Source organism: Myotis myotis, unplaced genomic scaffold (genome assembly GCF_014108235.1).
Source record: "Myotis myotis isolate mMyoMyo1 unplaced genomic scaffold, mMyoMyo1.p scaffold_m19_p_5, whole genome shotgun sequence".
NCBI lineage: Eukaryota > Metazoa > Chordata > Mammalia > Chiroptera > Vespertilionidae > Myotis > Myotis myotis.
Genome location: NW_023416357.1, coordinates 107766832 through 107789814, shown reverse-complemented (window position 1 = coordinate 107789814; position 22983 = coordinate 107766832). Strand labels below are relative to the sequence as shown.

Genomic DNA, 22983 nt, shown 5'->3' with positions numbered 1-22983 from the left:
GAACCCAGGGGGAGCCCCTTTCCACACCCTGACAGGCTCTGCTCAGACATCATGAAGCAGGAGTGGAGGGGCCGCTTCCTGCCCCCGAGGTGCCTGTAGATGTGAGGCGGCGGCTGGCGGGCCACCTGCTGCCCTTCTCCCAGGAAGCACTGAGGGCCCCGGCCTGGAGCAGTCAGTGCCAGGCGCTCGGGGCCGGCAGACGGCACTCCTCTCCCTCCAGATGGGGACACGCACTGTCCTGTTCCTACCCCGGGGCCCCGCCAGAGCCTCTCAGGGCTGGAAATTAGGCTGCCAGGGCCCAGACTGCCCAGGACATGCCTTCTGTGGCTCCCCCCCACTCCACAGGGCAGGTCGGCTGCCTGTGCCACGGCCGCTGCCCCCACCGAACCTCAGGGTCCCGAGGCAGGGACCACTGGGCCTGCTTCTCAGATTAGCAAGGAGGCTCGGTGAGCTGCCTTTCCCCAGGTCGCAGCTGGGAGGTGGCGAGGCTGGGACTGGAAGCCCAGCGGCACTCATGGCGGACACTGGCACGGACACTGGCACAGACATCTCCACTTAGGGCAGCCCGCCGCTCCGCCCAGGTTTCTGGCCTCCCTCCTTCCGGGCAGGAGCCAGGCTCCACCTTGCCAGCCCCACGTGGGACCCACAGCAGAAGCCAGAGTGCTGTCCTCGGTGCAGCGTCACAGCGTGGTTTCCGGGCCAGCAAAACTGGTGCCAGGGCGAACGACAGATGTGCCAGAACCCCCGGGCGACCCAGCGAGGCAGATCCTGGCGGCCTGGGGCGGGTCCGACCAGGTGGGACCGGTGGTGCTGCCTGCCTCGCCCTGTGGTCAGGAGCAGGGGGTGCCGGTCACAGGCTCGCGCTCAGCCTGGCCCTGCCCCTGGTAGCTGAGGGACTCCGGGCGAGCCCCCTGAGCGTCTCGAAACCTCAGTTTCTGTGTGTGTAGCACAGGCAGGCTGCTGGGAGGCGGAGGGGAGGAACGGTTCCGTCCAGAGAGCACAGCACCCATCCAGTCCCCACAGGGGACCCTGCGAGACACTGGCCCTCTCCTCCCCCTGCTAACAAAGCCCAGTCTGTTCAGGGCTGTGATGGCCCAGCCCAGGCGATACATCCTGAGTGGGCTGAGCGGGTTTCTCTGCTGGAGGCGAGGTCCTGGGGCAAGGTCTGCAGGCACGCTGGCTGTCGCACTAGGGGAGCACCTCAGCCTGGCCCGGGGGAGGCTGGGATGCTGCTCTGCATCTCAAGGTGCACAGGGCAGGCCCAATGTCGCTCGCGCCAGGACTGGCAAACCCTGGTACAGCCAGTCCTGTCCCAGCCTTCCCAGCCTCCTTTGCAATTGGGGAGGTACCTGGTGACCAAGAAAATGACCAATGAGGCCTGGGAGGAAGCGGGTGGGGCTCTGCCTCCCCAGGAGAGGGACAGACTTGCTCAGCGCCTCTGCTTCCTGCCCCACCCCCTCGTGGTTGCAGGAGCTGCCCTGCCAGGATGAGGACCAGGTAAGGGTCGGGTCAGAGGCTAGGCCTGCTCATCCACACTGGATCGGTGCCCGAGGCCCACCATCTGACACCTGTTACTGAGAAAAATCAACTCCTATTTGTGTGAGTCACTCAGATTACATTATTCTGTCACCTGTAGACAAGTACACTCATAACAGATACAAAGCTACCGGCAAAAAAACAGAATCCACACCATCTGCACGTTTTAAAAAGGAAAAGCTGGTCCTCATCAGAGGTCCGAGGCCGTCGCCCAGCCGCCTCCAGCCTCCTTCACGCCCTGCCGGTGGCCGGGTCGGCGCTGTGCCCGCTCTTTGCCAGGTCTTGTCCTTTGGGTCTCAGAGTTGCCCCCCCATCTCACCTGGCTGCCTTCCGCCCAATGCCCTCCTGCTCCCTAGTATCTGAAAGTATCTTCTCTGCTGCTCACCTGCCGACCCCGCCCTCCCTTTCTCACGGACGTCCCCAACGCGCAGAACCAGCCATCCGCTGGAGAGAAAGGGAAGAACGTTCTTGTGTTTCACTGTATTTATTAATTCCACTTTCCAGATTGGGTCATTTTAAAAAATCATCTGAAAATACCGCTCTAATAAATAAACCTCTGATTTACAATGTTTGGGGGTGTTTTCTTTTAATCACAAATGAAAGCCTTTTTAAAGCCAATTCTGCCCAATCCGGGCAGTTATAGAGCAAAACCTCCCTGGAGAGCTGCCTGGCCCGGGCCGCAGCCCCGCCCTCCTCTGGGCCGCGCGAGGGTCAGTAGTCCACGCTCCGCATGGCGGCCACCGTGGCGGCGAGGCGCCGGGGCAGGCCTTTGCTGACCTGCCGGTAGTCCTCGGGCTTGGTTTTCAGCAGCGTCCCGACGTGCTGCAGGGTGCGGGAGGGCTGCAGGCCCAGGGCGTCCATCACGTTGACCAGGTAGTCTGTGGGGTGGGGACAGACAGACTCAGCACAGGCAGGACAGGCCCACAGGCCTCCCGGGGTCCCCTCGGGTAATAAATGGACCCTGCCCACTCTCCAAATGCTGGGGTCCGCTCTGCCCTCAGCAAGAGGCCTGGACTCTGAGGGTGTTCCTGACTGAGCTGGGCCCGTCCCGCTCCCAGCTGCTGCCCAGCTGCTGCCCATTGGGCTGCACCTAAGAGGACGGAATGGGGACACAGGCCCGGAGCAGCCTGACGTACTGTGGTGACGGTGATGGGTGCTGCCTTTCCTCCTCCTTCCTGGTGGGGACAGACCTCTGGGAGCCTTTCCTGTCGGGAGGGCTGGAGGCAGCGCCGCCCAGGCCCTTCCTTCTCCCTGACAGCGGGAGCGCCAGGCAGGTCTGCCTCTTCCCGTGTCTCCTGAGGCCCTACTCAGCCCCGGCTGCTGGCTGAGGTCCGGCTCAGGGGGAGCTGCTTCCCAGGAGGCGGCCTCCACCAGTCAGGCACCTGCCTCCTGCACAGCTTGTCCCCACAGCTGAGCTCCACTCGCCGGAGCCAGGGGCTGCGAAGTGAAGCCCAGGCCCACCACGACCTTCTCTGTTTGGCCAGCGGATGGTTTGAGGCTTGTTTCTGTTAACACGGAACCTGAACGTCTTTAAGGGGCCGTGCGCTGCCACAGACCTCACCCATCCCTATCGTGCCACAGCTTGAGTGTCACACCTCGGCGGCCTCCTCCCGGCCCCAGCACACGCCCCAGAACCAGCGCCAGGGCACAGGCACTGCCCACAGCCCACCTCCTAGCACTCGGGCCAGCACGGACAGTACTCCACCCACACGGAAGGAGGATCACCAGGAGGGGAGCGTAACAGGGCGGGGAAATAACGTGAACTGAAATCCAGGGCAACCCCAAGCTCAGCTCACTCTCTATCCGCTGGTTCTCTGCTTGTGCCCCTGCTGCACTGACGGGGCACCAAGGAGGCGCACGCGCCCGTGACACGGCAAGGCGCTGCCTCCCGCGGCGACTGCTGAGCTCACTGCCAAGGGCGCAGCTCAGGGCCCAGGAGTCTGGGCTCCAGGCCGGGCTCCCCACTGGCTGCTCTGGGCCCAGGAGGAAGGCGTCACTTGTAGCTCTCCTTCAGCAAAACCAGAGGCTGACTGGGCCCTGTGCTCCTCAGGTCAGAGCCCTGCTGGGCCCCTGCCACCCTGGCCCTGAGCACCCCGGGCCGCCCCAGGCAAGCAGTGGAATGACACCAGGAGACTGGGGACACTCGCGTCGCCTGCCCACAGCACAAACCTCAGCACCACCTGCAAGACGGGCGCCAGCAGGAGCAGGTGGGCACATGCCTCTCTGCCCGGAGGCGGGCAGGGACTCTGGGACTCCAGGTGTCTCCATTACACAACTACCCTGAGCCTCCATTTCCCTATCAGCATGATGGGGGCGAGAGGGCCTCGAAGGGGAGTTTGAAGATTGCGTAAGGCAACGGGCGTGAGGGCTTGGCGCGGCACCTGGCAGCCTGGTGTGTAGTAAGAGCTTAACCAGTGCTAGTTTGAGGGAGTTCTATAAATGGGACAGAAGGCCGGGTGGGCGAGGCAGCAGCTCGCGGAAGCTGCCCTGGTGCCTCAGCCTCAGCCGCCTGTCAGAATCCCTCCCACACTCCCAAGTGCAGATGTCTGGGCTCCACCCAGGCTAAGTCAGAAGCCCTGGGGACGGGGCCTGGAGAAGCCACTGCATTTTTGAAAGCTTCAGGGCCACATCGGAAGCGATGTCATGAGGAGACCTGGGAGGAGACGCCTGGAGGCTGGGGGCTGACCATTGCCGTGGGCCAGGGCTGTCCCTTCTCCCGCCCAGCTGGAGGACCCACCAATGTCAGTGGCCAGCTGCTTGGTGGAGTGCGGGGTGAGCTCGGGGATCTGGAGGATCACGTCACAGTAGGTCTGCATCGTGGCTCTGGCGATCGAGCCCAGCCAGTTGTCAGCCATGTTGTCCAGCTCGGGCAATTCATCCCCTGGAAAGGGAGAGAGAGAGTCACCAAACTCACTGAGCCTGCTCAGGAAAGACCCTCTGCAGCAGCTGTTACACCCACAACCGTGGCGCCTTCGGGCAATGGAGCCACAGGCAGGGCGAGTGTGGGCACTCCGCTTGCCACATGCACACCAGGAGGAGCAGCGAGCAGAGCACAGACGTGTGCTAAGCAGTGCCACCCACAGGGCACATGTGAGAGGGCCTGCCGGAAGCCAGTCCATCCTTGCTGCTTGACACAGTCGCTGCAGGGAAGAAACATCTGCACAGCATATGTTTCAAGGGACCTGGCGTATATGGCATACTGTTCTTAATATGTTTGCTCACCTTCTTGGCGCTATGTGTTTTAACCAAGGTCACCTCTCCGAGAGAGGTTGTTTCCCCAGGTAGGGATTTTTCCCTGAAGTTAGGGAGGGTAGTTAATCACTTTAACTACGAACAATCACCCTTAAGCTACATAATCTTTACTCCCTGGAATGGAGATAAGAAACGCCCTAACCTTTGGAATAGAAATTGACAGGATTAAAATCAACTGGTATAAATACAGATGTAACAAGACAATAAAACACAGAACTTGGCTGGAGATGCTGGCTACAGAACCTGGCTGGAGAACCTAGCAAGAGAACATGGCTGGAGATCCTGGATAGAACCAGGCAAGAGAACCCAACCATGCTGATCAACCGAACGCTGCCTCCGAGTCTTTCCTTCTTCGCCGACTCTGTCCACACCTTTGGGGACCCCTAGACCTGCTGGGGTTGGACCCCAACAAGGGCCCTGCTCACGAAGAAGCATGTGAACATGGAGATACAGACAGGCAGGGAAGGGCAGTGGGTTTCATCACCCCATCCCCATCACGTGCATGTGTGTGTGTGCGGGTGTCTGTGTGAAAATTTCTATGAAAAAATGTTCTCTAAATTTTTTAAACTTATAAGACATTTCAGATAACACAGAAGTAGAGTAAAAAGCAAGCAGCTCCCCGCCCACTCCCCACTGACCCAGCACACACCCTGAGACCTGTTCCCACGGTTTCACATGCCTGTGTTTTCACATGCCTGTGCACGTATGCAAAAACACAGGGTTGGTTTTTTCAAAACACAAGTGAAAGTCACTGTTATTTTGCATACCCCAATCTTTCTCAGTCACTGTTTGATCCTCAGAAACCATTTCAGCGGGACTGGGAGAGCTGTGTGGGATGCGGCCAGGGTGCCGAGTGGGCGTGTCCCCACACCCCAGGCCGCGCCCTCCCTGCAGGTGCCTCACCTTGCTCGGGAGGAAACGGCAGCTTTCCCGCGTGCAGCGCCAGCTCCAAGGCAGAGTCCTCCTGAGTCACAAATGGCTCCAGGTTCAGGGGAAGGGACATGATATACTGCCCGATCTGAAACAGAAGCACACAGGTGACTTCAGGAGGCACACCTGTGTGAAGACACATGACGGACAGACACACTGCTAGCCCTGGGCAGCCCAAGGCCAGTCCCCATGTGTGCTAACACTGCGCATGGCCACGCCAGGGCGGTGTGCATGCAGGGCCGACTGTCCTTCTCCCTGGGGGCTCAGTATTTCTGGAACACTCAGCACAAGCTCCCCTCCAATGAGGTAACGGGCACCGAAGCACTTTGGACAACTTATAGCACTTGTGTCAACACCAGTAATAACTGCTCGCAGGTGAAAAGCCAGAAGGCACTACCTCCATAGCAATGGCCAGCAAACCCTGCCCCAGATCTGGACCACAGTCTCTGCCTTCTAGGCGATTTAAACAGGGGAAGGAAGTAATTTTTTCGGGGGGCGGGGGGGGGGGGAAGCCATTTATGATTATAAATTAATTTGAAGGGAAAACTATATTGTCTTCATAATACAAACTCTAGGAAATAAAGAAAAAGCCTTATTGGCCGGTGGGGAACTGGAAAAGGTCAGGCTCTAAGACCTTCGGGACAAGCCGTAAGAAACACAGTGCCTGTCCGGTGTTCGTCAGGTCCACGTGGCTGTCACCGTGAATATACTCTAGACTAGACACCTGTTTCCATCACTACTCGGAACTGGTTTGTGTGTTAAGTATAACGTAAGGTTGATTCCCAGGTTATGACAATATAATATTATATTTTAACATGGTCTGTGAGCCTATTGTTGCTTTTTTTGGCTCCATATTCATTCCAGACACTCGTCTCCACTGAGCGTTAACAGGAACTCTGAAAGCTAAGGTCTGAGGGCTCTGCACCTGGCCTCACACGCACCTACCCAGTGGCAGGTCCTCCTGAGGGCACGGCCTCCGGAAGTGAGCAGACTGCAAAATGTACCCGCCCAGGGACCACGTGCCGACTACACCGTCACCCCGACACCGCCCGTGGCTGGCTGCAGTGAGTCTGCGCGTCCCATGGTCCATCCAGCTAACAAAATCCCGACAGGCTGGCCTCCCTCTAAAGAGGCCGCAATGTTTTCCCCGTTCACTTACTGAGTGTGGTTTTTCACAGGAACCGGACAAGTGGTCCCTTCACTCACTAAAAACAACCACTGTCATTTCTGCTTGAAAACCATAGCAGATCCCTTACTTTCTGCAAGGTCGCAGGGAGAGAAGGGTGCTGATTTCCAGGGCTCCGATTTCTCCCCTCAGCAAGCACTTAATTCCACTCAGCAAGCGCTTCCTGCACACCTACTGTGTGCACAGACCTCAGGTATATTCTGTACTTGGTACACCCTTCATTGGTAGCCACACCTTTGGCTAAATTCAGACCCAGTTTTGTTCACAATAAAACAGCACATTGTACCTTGCACCAGTGTCACCTTTAAGCTTTTCACAGCGTTTTCTCCTGATTCACCCCTTTGGAATGCTCCCACAGTTCTGCATAGGTGAGGGCATTCACCAACGAGGCAGGTCCTTTGTTATAAAATGTCAATAATCTGGCATCTCAAACATTCATCCCTCGGCCGTGGGCTTGCTGTGGTTCTGAGACTCCCGAGTGCAGATTCCTCACAGGAGCTCTGTCCGCATTACCCCCGGAAACCCCTGTGGACAGGGAAGCTACCGCGGCACGAACTCGCAAGCGCCGCTGATGCCTGTGAGGGTAGCTCAGCGCTCCGGGAGAACGATGGCCGGGCAGCTGGCTCTGCCAGGGCCCTGGCTCCTTCACTTCTGGGACGAGGAGCTCACACTCACTGCGACGGCCGTGGCGAGGATGAAACTAACACTGTGCGATACACGCACGAAGCACCTGGCGTCCTAACCCAGCTGCGTGGAGAAATGGCCTCCCGCCCCACTCCCGCCCGAGCCCCGCGCTGGCCGGACACGGCTGCCGCCGGCTGGCTGTGCACCCCCTCAAGCACCAATCCGCACCGAGCTGCACAGTGCCTGCCTGAGGAGTGCTCCTTCCACCCCGGGCCCAGCAGGAGGGCAAGGCCGGGCCTAGAAACGCATCCCAGCCTCCTTACTCCTCTACACCTTTGAGGTCAATTCCATAACCTCTAAAGTTGCTTTTAGCAACATGGTGCCCCGTATTAATTTTTACTGTAATGCGTATGTCTTGATTCTAAAAATGAGATCGCTCCCACTGGTGTCACAGAGCAGGAAATCGGGTAACACCCTGGAAAACAGGAGGACAATGGCTGCCACCCGGGACTCACCACTCCCAGTGGACAGAGAGTGGGATGCCATCCTCCCGCCAGTGGCGTCACCCACTCCGAAGGCACAACCTCTACTTCAGCCTCTACTTTAAAGTCCAGTGTGTCTATTACAACAGTCATAGCTTATGTGGGGGAGGGATCTAAAGTGAGAGCGTGGGGCTTCCCAAATCCAACCTTCCCACTGGACTCACTCTGCTGCCGCAGGTACTGACTTGCCTCCCATTAGGGAGGGGGGAGGGGAGGCAGCGTGCCAGGTTCGGAAAGCAGCATGTTTCCCAGCTGATTTCCTGAAAGTCCTGGACAGGAATGGCCTAGAGAGAATGACAACCCAAGGGGAGGCCTGAAAGGCTGTGACCACCGCTGGGCGAAGCACAGGCAGCTCTTACGTTGCTGATGTACTCCAGGGGGGTGAGGCTGAAGGTGGGCAGGGCGTCCGTCAGGGTCTCTCCAATGCCCGCGGTGCTCCAGCTCTGGGGGGAGAGGAGGGTCAGTGTCAGCACAGGCAGCACCTGAGAGGGAGCGGGCCCCAGCGGGAAGGGCGCACTCCCACAGGCCTCACCTGCTCGGAGCTGGCAGACCAGGGGCTTCCCTTCTTTAAACCATGACCCTGAAGCCCGCACAGGCCTTCAGAGCTCATGCCTGCGGAGCCACGCAAGAGGGCTCCCACCTCCTCCGCTGGGTTATCCCGTGGGAGCCACGGCCTTACTTCTCCCTCCGAACGAGAAATGAGTTGGCTGCTTCTGCTCTGAGTTTTTTCTCTACTGGGTGGGGGCAATAGGCACAAGTCGTGGGGCACAGGCAGCCTCACTCACTCCTGGGTCTCCAGCGCTCTGAAAAGGCTAGGACACCCCAAATCTACCTCAGCACCCACAATTGGGGACGGAGGCTTGGGAAGCCCTTTCTGGCTGCAGGAATACCCACACCACACTGCTAAGTTGGAGCTACTGCTCTCATTGCCACCCGCCTTCTGGACCCAGTCCTCACCTGGCTCAGAACTCAGAGGGGAGGGGAGGCAAGCAGTCCCAATCCCCAGCTGCCATCCTCTACGTGAGCCCTGACTGGGCCGACCTCGGCACCAGCACGTCCTCCTTCATCACTTAAAGTGGGGGTGTCTACAGTGTTACTGCGTGAGCCCCTCGCGTTTTCCATAGTTAGGCAAATCGCCGGCACACACATGGTTACAGAGCTCAGCTTGGCACACCCTCACACGTAAATCTCATTCCACCTGAGTCACCCTAAAGCCGGCCTGGAAAACAAGGCCGCTCTGGCTGACTCCTGGAGTGGCTCCCGAGGTCACGCTGCGGTTCTCCTGCCACATGATGCCGATCCGGTGGCCTGATCCTTTAAGTAGCGTTCTGGGAAGGCAGTGACCACATCCACCCTGGCTTCCGCCCAAGCTCAGCCGCCGTCCTCCTGCGCTCTCCAGCACAGGGCCTGCCTAACTTTCTTCACTCCAGACAAGTTCTCTTCCTCGCCCTGCCCTACCATTCTCTAAACTCTGTGTTCTTGCTTGAGAACCCTCACTTTTCTTTCCAAATGTCCTCCTTCTTTTCAGTTAACTCCCACCCCACTGAGAAGGAACACCCGATCACCCACAAGGACCAAGGCCTGTGACGTGCTAGGCTTTGCAGAGAGCAAAGAAATCGCCCCACACGCATCCACTCGGGCTCCCTCTTCAGGAGGTCTCAGTGGCAGGTGCAATAAATGTTCAGAGCAGCAAGAGCTCAGAGCGACTGGAGAAGGGGCTGGCCACAGGATGCATGAGGTGATGAGAGACGGCTAGCAGGAGAACGCCAGGCTAAGAGAAGGCTTTACCTTCGAGAAATACCTTGCAAAGGGAGGGGGGAGAGAAACAGAGAAAAATGGAGCTGGTAGATATGGAAGGGAACGCACCGAGCGGAAGAGGCGTGCCTGAGGTGGGGCGATGGAACGGGTGGCCAGGAGTTGGCCATGGTGAAGCAGGTGCTGAGGACATGGAGCTCACTGTCCTCTTCTCTATCTTTGCATATGTGTCAAAATTTCCATAATGAGCAAGTTTTTCAATAGACTATGATCCTGGCCCAAGTGTGCTCAGGAAGAGTTTTGGGCGGCGAGAGACCAAATTAGAGCAAAGCTTTATGAAAACTAATGCAGCAACGCTGAGGAGGACTGCGGGTGGGAGGCAGAGAGAAAGCTCAAGAAACAGCTTGAGGCGATGAGAGCCTGGACCAGGGCAGTGGCCCTGGGAACAGATGGGAACCACACTTAAACAGAAGGACGACCCCGGCCAGTGTGCTCAGTGGTTAGAATGCAGGCCTGTGCACCAAAGGATCAGAGTTCAATACCAGTCAAGGGCACATACCTGGGTTGCAGGTTTGTGCCCAGACCACTGTCAGGGTACCTGCGGCAGGCAACCAATCGGTGGGTCTTCTCACATCGATGTTTCTCTCTCTCTCTCTCTCTTACTCCTTCCCTCCCTTCCACTGTCTCTAAAAAAGCAGGCAGAGAAGGTGGGCTTGAAGAGGGCAACTGGGAAATGCTAGAAATTAGTTTTCAATTGTTCAAAATTTATTTAAAATTAGAGTCCCAGTGTACAAAATTTGTACAGGGGGGGCAGAGGGGGAGGTGGAGGGGTGTCCCTCAGCCCGCCCTGCACCCTCTCGCAATCCAGAATCCCTCTCACAATCCGGGACCACTGGCTCCTAACTGCTCACCTGCCTGTCTGTCTCATCGCCCCTAACCCCTCTGCCTGCCTGCCTCATCGCCCCTAGCCACTCTGCCTGCCTGCCTCATCGCCCCTAACCCCTCTGCCTGCCTGCCTCATCACCCCTAGCCTCTCTGCCTGCCTGCCTCATCGCCCCTAGCCCCTCTGCCTGCCTGCCTCATCACCCCTAGCCCCTCTGCCTGCCTGCCTCATCGCCCCTAACCCCTCTGCCTGCCTGCCTCATCGCCCCTAGCCCCTCTGCCTGCCTGCCTCATCGTCCCTAGCCTCTCTGCCTGCCTGCCTCATCGCCCCTAACCCCTCTGCCTGCCTGCCTCATCGCCCCTAGCCTCTCTGCCTGCCTGCCTCATCGCCCCTAACCCCTCTGCCTGCCTGCCTCATCGCCCCTAGCCCCTCTGCCTGCCTGCCTCATCACCCCTAGCCCCTCTGCCTGCCTGCCTCATTGCCTCTAACCACTCTGCTTGCCGGCCTCATTGCCCCTAACTACTCGCCTGCCTGCCTGATCGCCCCTAACCACCTCTGCCTCAGCCCCTGCCTCGGTAGCTTCGTCTGGAAGGACGTCAGGAATGACACCCGGAAGGTCATTCAGCTGTCTGGTCTAATTAACATATTACACTTTTATTATTATAGATTTCCTTCAAATGGGTTTTTCTATCCATCTGTTACCAGGTAACACAGCTAAACCTCAACAATCTATTTTGAAATGGAATAGAGTGTGGGTTTATATTCCTGTCATATGAAAGGGTGGTACAACTGACCAAACATTAAAAACAAACATTCAATGACCAGGGTTTAATTTTCAAATCCTTAAAACCAGAGTGTTTGCCTCTGTGCTGTGCTTCCGTGCTGGCAAAGGCGGAGAGGCCTGCCCCACGCCCACGCCCACGCCAGGGGCGCTGTGCTGAGGCCCAGCCAAAGGCCAGAGCCCAGCAGCCCAGAAGCATCCCCACAACGAGTTCGGGATGCAGGGGGAGGCGTGTGGGGATCCACACCCGCCCGTGGAGAGCTGGGACGGAGAATGAGGATTTCAGAGCAGAGGTCAAGGTTTTTCAGCTGCAACCCAATAAAAATAACAACAGGAACCAAGCCTGGAGTAGGGGAGGGAGACAGGAGCTGTGAGGATGCTGACTCCTCGCCTCTCAGGGCAGGTGAACCTGTGTCAACCTCTGTCTAAACTGAAGTGTGAGCTCTGGCCAATGTGGCTCAGTTGGTTGGGCGTCACCCTGGGCCTCGAGAGGCTCCAGTTCGGTTCCTGGTCAGGGCACATGCCCAGGGTGTGCACTCATCTCCCGTCAGGGTGTGCATGGGAGGCAACTGATGGATAACTGATGGATGTTTCTCCCTCTCTCCCTCTCCCTTCTTCTCTCTCAAATCAATAAAAACACAGAATTAAATTAAATTAAATGGCAGCGTGATCAGCAAAGACAATGACTTCGATCTCTAATAGTTTCCATAATTTTTTTTTCCTTAACCTTGGAGAGATCTGGGAACTAATTTCTTTCTTTTTTTTTTTTTTGGTTAATCCTCACCCAAGGATGTTTTTTCCCATTGATTTTTAGAGGGGGTGAAAGGAGGGAGGAGGAGAGAGAGACATCAATGTGAGAGAGACATAGCAAATGGTTGTCTCCTGCATGTGCCCCTACGGTGTCTGGGGATGAACCCCACAACCCAAGTATGTGCCCTTGACCAGGACTCGAATCTGTGACCCTTCAGTGTACAGGCCGACCCTCTAACTACTGAGGATACCGGCCAGGGCTTGGAACTACTTTCTTTTGCAATGAAAAAACTAGCAACTCAAGTTTAAACATTCCTTTGGTTTCCTTTGTCTTCTTTTTCTAGTTAAATTCAAATAAAATGTATATGGTGTATGTTTTATTTTTAACAACAGCCTGGCTGTCCAATTGCACTTCCTCCTGTAGTGCCGTGTAGCCTTCGACATGTGGGCAGACATGGAAAGAAGTCTGGGTGGACGAACAAATGTTCACACTGCTTATTTCTAGGTGTTGGGATTCTGCAGAGGTTTGCTTGTTCCTTCACACCTTCCTTTACTGCTTAATTTCTAAAAATAAATGTAGATATTTTTTTATTTTTTAAATTCTCATTCCTCTTAAAAAATGAGAAGCACAGAAAGAAAGAAAACCACCCCTTGTGAAGCATCTACTCATTTCGCGGCCATTGTGCTCAATTCCATCATATACAAAATTTCCCTTAATCCTCACTCATCTGCATGGTGAGAATGAATGGGTGTCCCCATTTACAGATGAGATGAGGTCACAGAGGAAGTAACAGCCTCGGCCCCATGATCCAAAGCCATGCATGGCACTGGTCACCGACATCACTCCCACTGCACTGTGACGGCATGGCTGTCTTCCACTCTCACCCTCGCCCCAACCATGCAAGAAATGTACAGTCTGGCTAGAGTAGATCTCATGGCATTGCATAGACGAATCATTAAAAGAATCACAGAATTCCAGGGGAGGAAAGAACCCTGAAATCGTGTAGTTAAACCAGGTCGTTGTATAGATGGAGACTCTGAGATGCCGCGAGGGGCTGAGACTTGCCAAGGGCACAGTGAACGCTTGCTGCCCGGCCTGTATGATTTCAGGGAGGCAGCAGGAAGCCAAGAACTTGTAATTATGTCAAACTCATTCTTGTTGCTTCCTAAAAGGAGCCCCTCGTTATTAAATCCCCATAATTGGATCTTTCCCAAAAAACTATTTAAAAAAAAAAAAGCCAAATCCTAACAGAACTGAGGAGGCGGTGAGAGATGAACCAGGGGATGGTCCCAGGAATCCAAAAGGAAAGCGATGAGATCAGGACCGGAGACTGAGCCAGCAGAGAAAGAATGGCTGGTGGGCAATTCCTTGAGAAGGAATCAGGACAACCAGGAGAGAGAAGTGGGGGAGGGAGGACGGCCAAGGAGGAACGGCCTCCAGGGCAGGGCAGAGCCCTCCAGCCCCTCCAGCCTCCAGGTCGAATCTGGGGAGCAGTCTCCCGAGTGAAGTCCCAGAACCAACTCTCCCGAAAGGCCTGTGGCATGACGAAAACATCACAGGACACTCAGCTCCTCGACCTGCCCAGCCCAGCCAGCGCCTAGGCTCCCTACTCCCCTGGGAGGGCACAGCCACGCTCCTGATGGCTGAAGCTAATCGAGCAAGAGCAATCATCCCAAGAAACGCCTGGAAATACAGCACCACAGTAACCGCAATTAAGATAAGGAATTCTTGGCAAGCAGTGAGCTGCCTCTGAGCGGGGGACTCCTTGCTCTGGGAGTCCACGCAGGCCCGTCCTGAAGCTTTGGGGGAGCAGGGAGAATGTTCCTGGGAAGGAGGCAGGGCGGTGGGAGACTCACTTCCATCTTGGGAATGAGCAGCAGCTGCTGTTTGATGCGCAGGAAAACTGAGTCGAAGGCCAGCTGGTGGGCCTGCTGGTTGAGCCGAGTCAGGGCCGCTCGGGAGGCAGACAGCAGGTTGTGGTTGCCGGACCCTTTCTCCTAAGATAAGAACATGCAAAAGGCACTTGTTAGGCCGAGTCCAGCCCAGGCATTGGCTAGCTGGACATTCTGAAAAGCCACTGAGAGGAAAACAGTGAGGGGTGCTAGACAACAGGGGCTCCCAAAGCAGGACCCGGGGGCACAGGCCCATTGGAAGACACGGCTCCCCCCCAGAACTGCTGACTTGGAGCCAGCAGCCTGCAGGAGCCCAGCAATCATTTTTAAAATCCCTTTTCCAGGCGATTCTGATGCAGCTGAGCTAACCCAGGTTCGTGGGTTGGCAGCTTAGGAGAAACTGGCCTGACTGTCCCTCGGGGATAAAGGAACAGGGAAAACCCGACCGGAAGTGTCATGTATAGACCAGAGTGATGGACAAAGCCCTGACCCCCGCGAGGTCAGGTCAAGTACACTGGGCTGTAGGCCAGAGCGTGCACAGCCTGCGCAAGCCCCAGGAATTCCATCAGCCTGAGAGTGCAGAGATGGAAAATGGAACCTGAGTTTTGCTATTATAAATGAACTGATTACAAGAAACAGAAATAAATCAGATCAGCAATAAAGATAAGTGGAGCTGCTGTACCCTAACCGCAGAAGCACAGATGACTGACTTGCAGAACCGCTTGAACAAGGGTTTGTCACGCTCCAGTGCAGCCAGCCTGTGGGCCAGGGTGCAGGGTCCGGGAGCGGGGCGGGGAGGGCAACGGAAGCACCTGCAGTCTCCCCAGAGCCTGAGGCCCGTCAGGATATTCCAGATTGTGCTCGGTGCTACGCGAGCAATGTCTCCTCTGCCTCTTACCGAGAGATGAGCTTCAAACCAGACAGCGGATGCGGGGGGCAGGGGGGGGAGGGGGAGATGACGCTGGGAAGGATGCCTGTGGCCTTTTGGGAACTGGGGCTCATTCGCAGGAAGCTGTGCGACTCATTCCCTTTATTGGGAGGTCCTTCTATCCCTAAACCCAAGGGTTTAAGCTCAAAGTCAAGGGCAGCTTTGTGGTAGACACACTAAGACTCTGAAGGACCAGTGAGCAGGGCACTGCCCCAAGTCCTCATTTGCCTCCGCAGGAACTTGCACCAAAAGAGCGAGAGGCCTGGTCCTCTCCACCCTCGCTCCTCTCTGGGCTGGGGTCCACCTTTCCGGGTCTGCCCGCCGGCAGGCAGTACACATTGTGGCCCCCCCTCTGCCACTCAGTAAAAGGGGACCAGGAGCTGCTGAAGGTTTAACACTGGAGGGAAGTACAGCAAGCTCATTTGGCCACAGATCGAAGCCACACTCTCCAGCCTACCTCTGTCAGTAGTAATGCTCCAGCCACTGACTCCTACATCTTTGTTGTAATTGGTTCAAACCCAGTCTAGTGCTTAGCCCCTCAAAGCCACGACATTAATGAGACAGAGAGGTGGCAGCAGGACATGCCACGGCTCCACGCCCACACGGGGCCAGAAAGCCAGGATCAGGGAAAGGTGAGTGACAATGGAACGCTTTCATGGGCAAGAATGCCATCGATCTGGTCTCATACCTTGAGGTTATATAGCATTTCCATTAAGCTGGTGTATTCGGCGGGGCTGTCCTTCTGGAGGTAATTATATTCCTGCCACGGGTTCTTGGCAGAGCTCTTCCTGTCCGTCAGGATGCTGTCGTGAACCGCGCTCAGGCTCCGGGGGCTGTAGGCGTCAGACAGGTACTTCCCGGCTGTGGACAGAATCCTGCAAGGGCAGTGGGGAGCATGACACCCAGGGCTTTGTCTGGAAGTGCCTTCTTGAAGCATTCATGCTGCTCCTTACTCCATCCCAGGAAACCCAAGGCAGGTGGACTTAGGGTCCATTTTATAAGAAAATGAAGGCGTCCGTCCCCAGGGAGGAGTGAGCTGGTTGCAGGTGCACAATAGACACCAGGTAATGCTCTTAGCTGATGAGCACTCACTCCTCCAGAAGATGCTGTCTTCCTAACAGGACAGGCAGCTACAGGGCCCGTCCCTCACTGCAATGGGGAACCCGCACTTTCTGTGTGGGCCTTCCTTCCACATGCCCATCACTGGGTGGGCTAGTCAGAGCCCTGGGAGCAGCCAGCACCTCAGTTCCAGGGACACCGGGCAGGGCAGTGGGACAGCTGGTCCCAGAGAGCTGAAAACAGACTGCACGCCCCCCATGCAGGACTAGCCGTCACTCAGTGTCAATGTCACTGCAGTCTGCCTTTATGGTTAGATGCTAGGGGGTCTCCTTGGAGGAGCTGGCCCTCCCCAACTTCTCGAAGAAAGGAAAGTGCCTCCAGGAGACTCTTGATGACCAACCCCAGTGCTGCGGGGAAGCTGGAGTTCTGTCTCCAACAGGATGACCTGCCCCGGGGATGCTGAAAAGCCTCCCCTTCGTTTTTCCTCAGCCCCTTTATCCTCCAGCCTACACACCTCAGTGGGTACTGAATGGTACAAACAAACGTAACCAGCGGAGCAAACGTCGCCAGACAGCCCCAACGTGGCTACTTCCCCGGCCCTCCCTGTCATTTCGTACGAAAAACACCGCTTTGGACCTGCCGCTTTCAGGTTGCACTCAGCACTTTTTCCCCAAAAAATAAATCCCGTGAGTTGCCAAGAAACAAGCGCCCGTACCTGCACACAAATGCTGGGACAGGCCCTCCTGAGGAGCCGCTGCCACGGAGGGCGGCCACCGGCCCTGCGGCTTAGGCTCACGGGTCCTCTATCTGCCAAGCTGTGGCCGTCCCTGCCGCTGCCCCACTCCCAAGTCGTCACTACTCCTCGCCTGAACCTCGGCAGCCTCCCTGCCTCCAGTCCTTCCACACGCCACTTGCTCTGTCCTCCTGTGGGTTAACAGCATGAGCTTTCCAAAAGCCAGGCCTGGGCAGCCCTCAGTGCCCAGGACACACCTAAACATGCCGAGGCAGGGCACCCAGGCCCTCCATGGCCAGAGCCCTGGCAGCCCCTCGTCGTGCCACTCCAACCCCAACCCACCCCATGCTTCCCACACACATGCTGTGCTCACCCTCACCCCAAAACGCTGCCCTGCCCTGTGCACCTGGGGAACCCACTCCTCCTGCACACGCTGGTCCAGGGCATTCTCTCTGCCACGTCTTTCCTGACACGCCTCCCAAGCCATTCAGCCTTCTGCTACCTCAGCCCCTCGCCTCTCTCGTGGCATTTGTCATCTTGTCTCGTTTCTATCCCACTAGAAGGTGAGGCTGTGCTTCGGCTCAGAGTCCCTAGCACCTCGCATGGTCCCTGCACAGGCAGGTGCTCAGTAATTATCTCCTGAATGCCAGGTGGTGACAGGAGGTGGGGGCTGCATGCCTTGCCCTCCACAGGACTGGCAGCGGGGAGCTGGCCTCGCCTGCCACCAGGGTGAAGAGCAGCAGACGCGGTGGGAATGTTTCCAGGACTAGAGGTTACAGCTTAAAATGTCAGAATAGTGTGCTTTACAATAAAAACCAAGCCTAGTATTAAAAATGCTCAAATAATATCGCTCTAAGCCCCAGGAACTAAGGGCCCCCTGCCTGGCCTCTTCGTCCCCAGACACTAGGCAATTTCCATTAGGCCATGGTCCCCTGGCCTGGGTATTTACTAGCACTGTGAGCTCAACCACATGAAATGACACTGGACTTCCTCACTCATCAGAGAAAAGCTCTCTCCTAACGGCAGTGCCTCTGAGACACGTCCTGGGACTATGACTGAACACAGTCATTGCCCCTAAGCTCAGAGCTTAACGGGGGAGGCAAGCATGGGCCCATGTAGGACTCACATTTCAGTTCCATCTACTTCCTCGGTTTGCTTCCTTTTCATGAAAATTTGTTTCCCATCCCTCAGTCACGGCAACTTGGAAGTTTAGATTAGATTCCCCAAACCCTATTGTCCCACGGAACTACCCCACTAAAACCTGCCCCTGGTGAAAACACCACTGCTCAAAAGAAGCGGTGGGCACCATGAAGGGGCAGGTGGGCCTGGGCTGCCCTGCGTCAGAGAAACCCTCAGAGGATATGGAAGCCACCCAAGTGCCCACCAAGAGACGAGCAGATAAAAAAAACTGTGGTACATGTATCCAATGAAATATTACTCAGCCATTAAAAAGATGCAATCTTACCATCTGCAACATGGATGGACCTAGAAGGCATTACGCTAAGTGAAATCAGTCACAGAGACAGACAAATACCATAGATTTCACTCATACGTGGAATCTAAAGAAAATAAACGAAACAGAAACAGGCTCACAGATACAGTGAGCAAACTCACAAAGGGAGAGGATTTGGGGGCTGGGTGATAGAGGTGAAGGGACTAAGAAGTATAGATCGGTAGTTACAGATCAGTCATGGGATGTGAAGCACCCGATAGGAAATATAGTCAATAGTATTGTCATCACTATGCATGGTGCCCGTGGGGACTGGAAGTATCAGGGGGAAGACTTTGTAAAGTATGTGATTGTCTAGACCAGCCGTGGGCAAACTACGGACCGCGGGCCAGATCCGGCCCGTTTGAAATGAATAAAACTATTGAAAAAAAAGACCATACCCTTTTATGTAATGATGTTTACTTTGAATTTATATTAGTTCACACAAACACTCCATCCATGCTTTTGTTCCGGCCCTCCGGTCCAGTTTAAGAACCCATTGTGGCCCTCGAGTCAAAAAGTTTGCCCACCCCTGGTCTAACCACTACGCTATATACCTGAAACCAATACAAAGCAATACTGACTATAAACTGGAGTTGAAAAATAAAATATTTTGAGAGGGAAATCCCTCACTTGACACCCAACTTGGTCCTGCTGTCCCAACCCATAAATCACAAAAAGACCCCCTCCTGCAAGGAAGTGGCCTCTAGGCAGAGAGCAACAGCCATTCCTCCCCTGGCGTAACCAGGGTGCTTCCAGCGCCTACCGCTGCCACCCAGGGGAGGGTCCTTGCTCCGAGTCTGAGTTCTTCGGGTGAGACTGGCGGGGAGGGAAGGTAAGCTGTGTGGGCGCTGCCCCACGCACGGCCTCCCTGACGGGAGCACAGATGGTGACTCGCTCTCTTCCCTTTCCAGGCTCCGTGCTTCCAAAATGATGCCAGCTCTTATAGAGGCCCCCTGGGCACACCCAGTCTGTTCTCCGCTCTCTCACACCAAAGCTCGAGCCAGGCTTTCAAGCCCTCAGGCTCATCCTTTATCTATCATGGCCCCATCATCTTCCTAATCAGAGCCTTCCCTACCCTTTAGAATGTTCTATTCACCTTCATTAAAAAATTGAGGAGCCTGGCTGAGTGGCTCAGTTGGTTGGAGCATCTTCCCGTACACCAAGAGGTTGTGGATTCTATTCCTAGTAGGGGGCGTGCAGGAGGCAGCCATCAGTGATTCTCTCTCATCATTGATGTTTCTATCATTCTCTCCCTTGGGCAATAAAAACATATTTAAATATACATGCATACATATAATCTCCTCAGATGAGGATTAAAAAAGATTAAGGAAAGTGCGTGTTCTGATGTGGAGAGAGGAGTCCAAGGGCAGACACGAGTCCGTGAGAACAGGCAGCGCAAGAGTGACCGTCGGTCACGCACTCTGGATGGCTCAGCTGACGTCCAATTCAAACCACTGCCTCACAGTTGTATCACCTCAGACACAGTATTTCTGTAAGTAACTTCTTTTACCTACAAAGTTATTACCTGTGCCAAATTCTATGGAGCACGTGTGGGGAGAATCAGCCTGAACAGTACACTAGGGCGACATAAGGCCCTGGCAAGTGTCAGAACAGAGAGAGGGCAAAGGGACTTCTCCTAGGCCAACCCCAGAAACCCTCCATGGAGATGCACCCCCTTGGGCAGCACAGAATCCTGCTGCAGCACCCAGAGACAGGCTGGCTGGCTGAATTCTGATTTGGTAGGCTGACCCGGGGGCTCACCACCACCTATAAACACCATTTCTATGGGTAAATTCATGGTCAGTCCCAATAACTGACTTACAAACAAGCAGTGGAACCCAGCCCACTCCTCATATATGCTGAGACTTCCAAATTAAATCAAAATTATGCGACCACTGCCAAGAAGGTCAGAGCCTTGGCCTTTCTGGGTGCTCAATAAATGTTTCATGATGACAACAATGACACCTTGTATCTGGGTACACACAGTCCTTGAACTCTGTGGCTTCAGATCTGACCATAAGCTGTCGCTGCTGTGTACTGTGTGCTGTGTGCTGTGCCAAGCTCTTCCCAGAAAGAACCCAGGGTCTCACCCCAGCTCTCGCCTACCTGTTTGCCAGCTGCTGCTCGAAGTCCCCGCACTGCCTCAAGAGCTCTCCGCAGGTGGCTATTATCCTACACAAAACAGAGAGCACTTGAAGTTCAAGTATCTGGAATGCCAACATTTACAGCACAAACACTGTCTCATTCATAACAATCCTAACTATTCACTCCTTTGGTGGAATGCTGGGTTCTGGGAAAGCAAGTTAACCATTTGACAGCCTACCCGAAAGCTGCATTAGTTGGTGGTTAACACAAAAGGTAAATGACAGCCTCTTCTAATGTCCTCACGTCACAGGCCTCTCTACTAAGAGTCACAGTTCTATCCAATATGATCCCAAATAACTTTACATTTTCAACTACTCAGGGGCTTTTGGGCTTTGTCCTTGAGAAAATGGACTGAAAATACTCCGTATCTAAAATTTAAAATCCACAGTTCGTTATTTAATGTTTGTTAGATGCCTGCCATTTGTCAGGCATAGAAAACTGTCTTGATACTAGAAAATTCTCTCTGATCACATGAAAGGCAGATGGAAAGTAATCCACTTGTTTCTCAGAGATAAGCCCAAATGATCATCAGATCTGTACTTAACAATCTTAATTTGCAAGTAATTTTATGCTAGGCTCCTGGGTCCTTCAACACCAAACTATAATGCAGGACAAATCCAAGGATTAAAAACATCTTAAGTCTAGTTAACTTTTAACTTTCTCTAAAAGTGCCTGTCATCACCAGGCTATCTAGGCATTCCATCATAAGAAGGGTTTCTGAGAAAGTGAACGACTCCACTTGCCTCAGGTACAACCTGTACACAACACTTTCTGGCATTCCCGGCCACACAGGTGACAGGTGTACAGGAGCATCTAGGGCACTAAATCTCATAAAAAACGTCAAGTCTAGTCGGAGCCCATGAGGGGATAATCCAAGCGGTGCTGGGAGGTCCTGTATCCAGTGACGGAGGGAGGCCTGGAGCTGCTCAGTGGGCGACTGCACGAGACCACGTGCCCCGGCACCCTGCACCCTGCACACACCACCTCGGCCACAGGTCAGGCAAGAAATGCAAGTGGGGAAAGAGCAGCTTCTCTTTTCAGAATGTATATCCCAGAAGAATGATTTTAAGGCAAAGCAATTTCTAGATTGCTTTTTATCTCAGCCTAACAGTATAGCTAGCAAGCCCCTGGCAATGGCAGAACCACAGCACAGCAGAGAACGCACGGCCGGTCTCACGGGGACTGCAGCTGACAACCCCCATGGGTCCTGTCTTGGGACAATGTGGGCCTGGTGTTTCCAGAGGTTCCAATTTCTAAGTGCTGTGAGAAATCTAGGTTATGTTCAATCAGGTTTTTCATTCAAATGTTAGCAACTAATCCAATACATTCTGTAATGCTGTGAACAAACCAAACATGTCCACAGGTCAGATCTGGCCACAGGCCAGCCATCTGCACTCTCTGGCTGGATGTATCAATGGCCAAACTGAGCAGGCCGCTGGGGCAACAGGTGTCTACCCACTGCCCCACAGGCCACACCGGCTGTCTCAGGAGCTGGCTGCCACGACCGCTTGGGAGGGCCCGCTCAGGGCCAACGCAACCAGGCAGCACTGCCCGTCATCTGGCACCATGGCGCCCAGACCCAGCAACAGGAGCCGGCTGCGAGGCCTCTGCCACAGCGTAAGCTCTAAGCTCTTTCAGGTCTGTAAGAACTATAGGCTAAGGGGGAGAAAATCTTAAACCAAATGTACACATGTAAGTCATCATAAGAGATGAGGAGTTTATAAAGAACTTATAAAAGTATTTTTAAAGCAAGAGGAGTCTTTTTGGTGTTTGTCTCGTTGGGTTGGGTTTTTATTCATGGACTTGTTTTTAGAGTCTAGAGTATTTGCTTTAAAAGAAATGCAGAAAAGAACGATCCCTTACGAACACACTTGTCATTGTATATATTAGACTGCGCATGTCGGTGCAGCCCACATGAGGCACGTGCTCCAACTGCAACCCCACGTCACCTGATGGAGTTCTGAAAGGCCGTCCAATCTTCTTGGAAAAGGGAGCTGGGAGGAATGTCATCCAGCTTGCACTTCTTGCGGATCGAGTGGAGAGTGCTGGTGAAGTCAGACACATACCTGTGGGGAAAGGAAAAGGGTACAGGGCTGTGGTCATAAACTCCTCAGACCTACAGACTCCTGGATCATAGTCTGGACCAGTGCTAATGACCGTGAGAGCGCCTTCAGAGGCTCCTTCCCAAGGCGAGACAGCTCATAACCCTGACACCCAGAGGTCTTCTCACCTGGCAGCAGCTTTAACAGCTGCTCAGTGAGGGGAAGGGACAGCCCTGAAGACCACGACTCTGGAGACCCGCCAGGTAAAAAACAATGCAGGCAAATTACTCCCTTGTCCTAACAGACGCATTCTTTGGAAACTGGCTCAAAGAACTGTTTTAAACCTCATGGACCCACTACAACACCTGACTGTTACCTGGGATGCTATAAGGCAGTTCCCTGATGCCCAGGGTACTTTTGCTGCATTCTAACCTCCCAAATTTGGACTAAAC

The 22983-nt window shown here is 54.7% G+C and overlaps 1 protein-coding gene across 1 annotated transcript in view; it reads right to left on the bottom strand.

The window, feature by feature from the left end:
- Positions 1-2004: 2004 nt before the first annotated feature.
- Positions 2005-22983, bottom strand: part of COG7 (component of oligomeric golgi complex 7) — a 68322-nt gene continuing 47343 nt past the window's right edge. The window contains exons 10-17 of the mRNA XM_036309494.1: positions 22439-22555; positions 20451-20516; positions 15749-15935; positions 14097-14237; positions 8430-8513; positions 5692-5806; positions 4274-4417; positions 2005-2414 (exon numbers count right to left, since the gene is read on the bottom strand). Coding sequence (XP_036165387.1) covers positions 2248-2414; positions 4274-4417; positions 5692-5806; positions 8430-8513; positions 14097-14237; positions 15749-15935; positions 20451-20516; positions 22439-22555 — 1021 coding nt within the window. The 3' untranslated portion in view covers positions 2005-2247. The remainder of the gene's footprint in view (positions 2415-4273; positions 4418-5691; positions 5807-8429; positions 8514-14096; positions 14238-15748; positions 15936-20450; positions 20517-22438; positions 22556-22983) is intronic.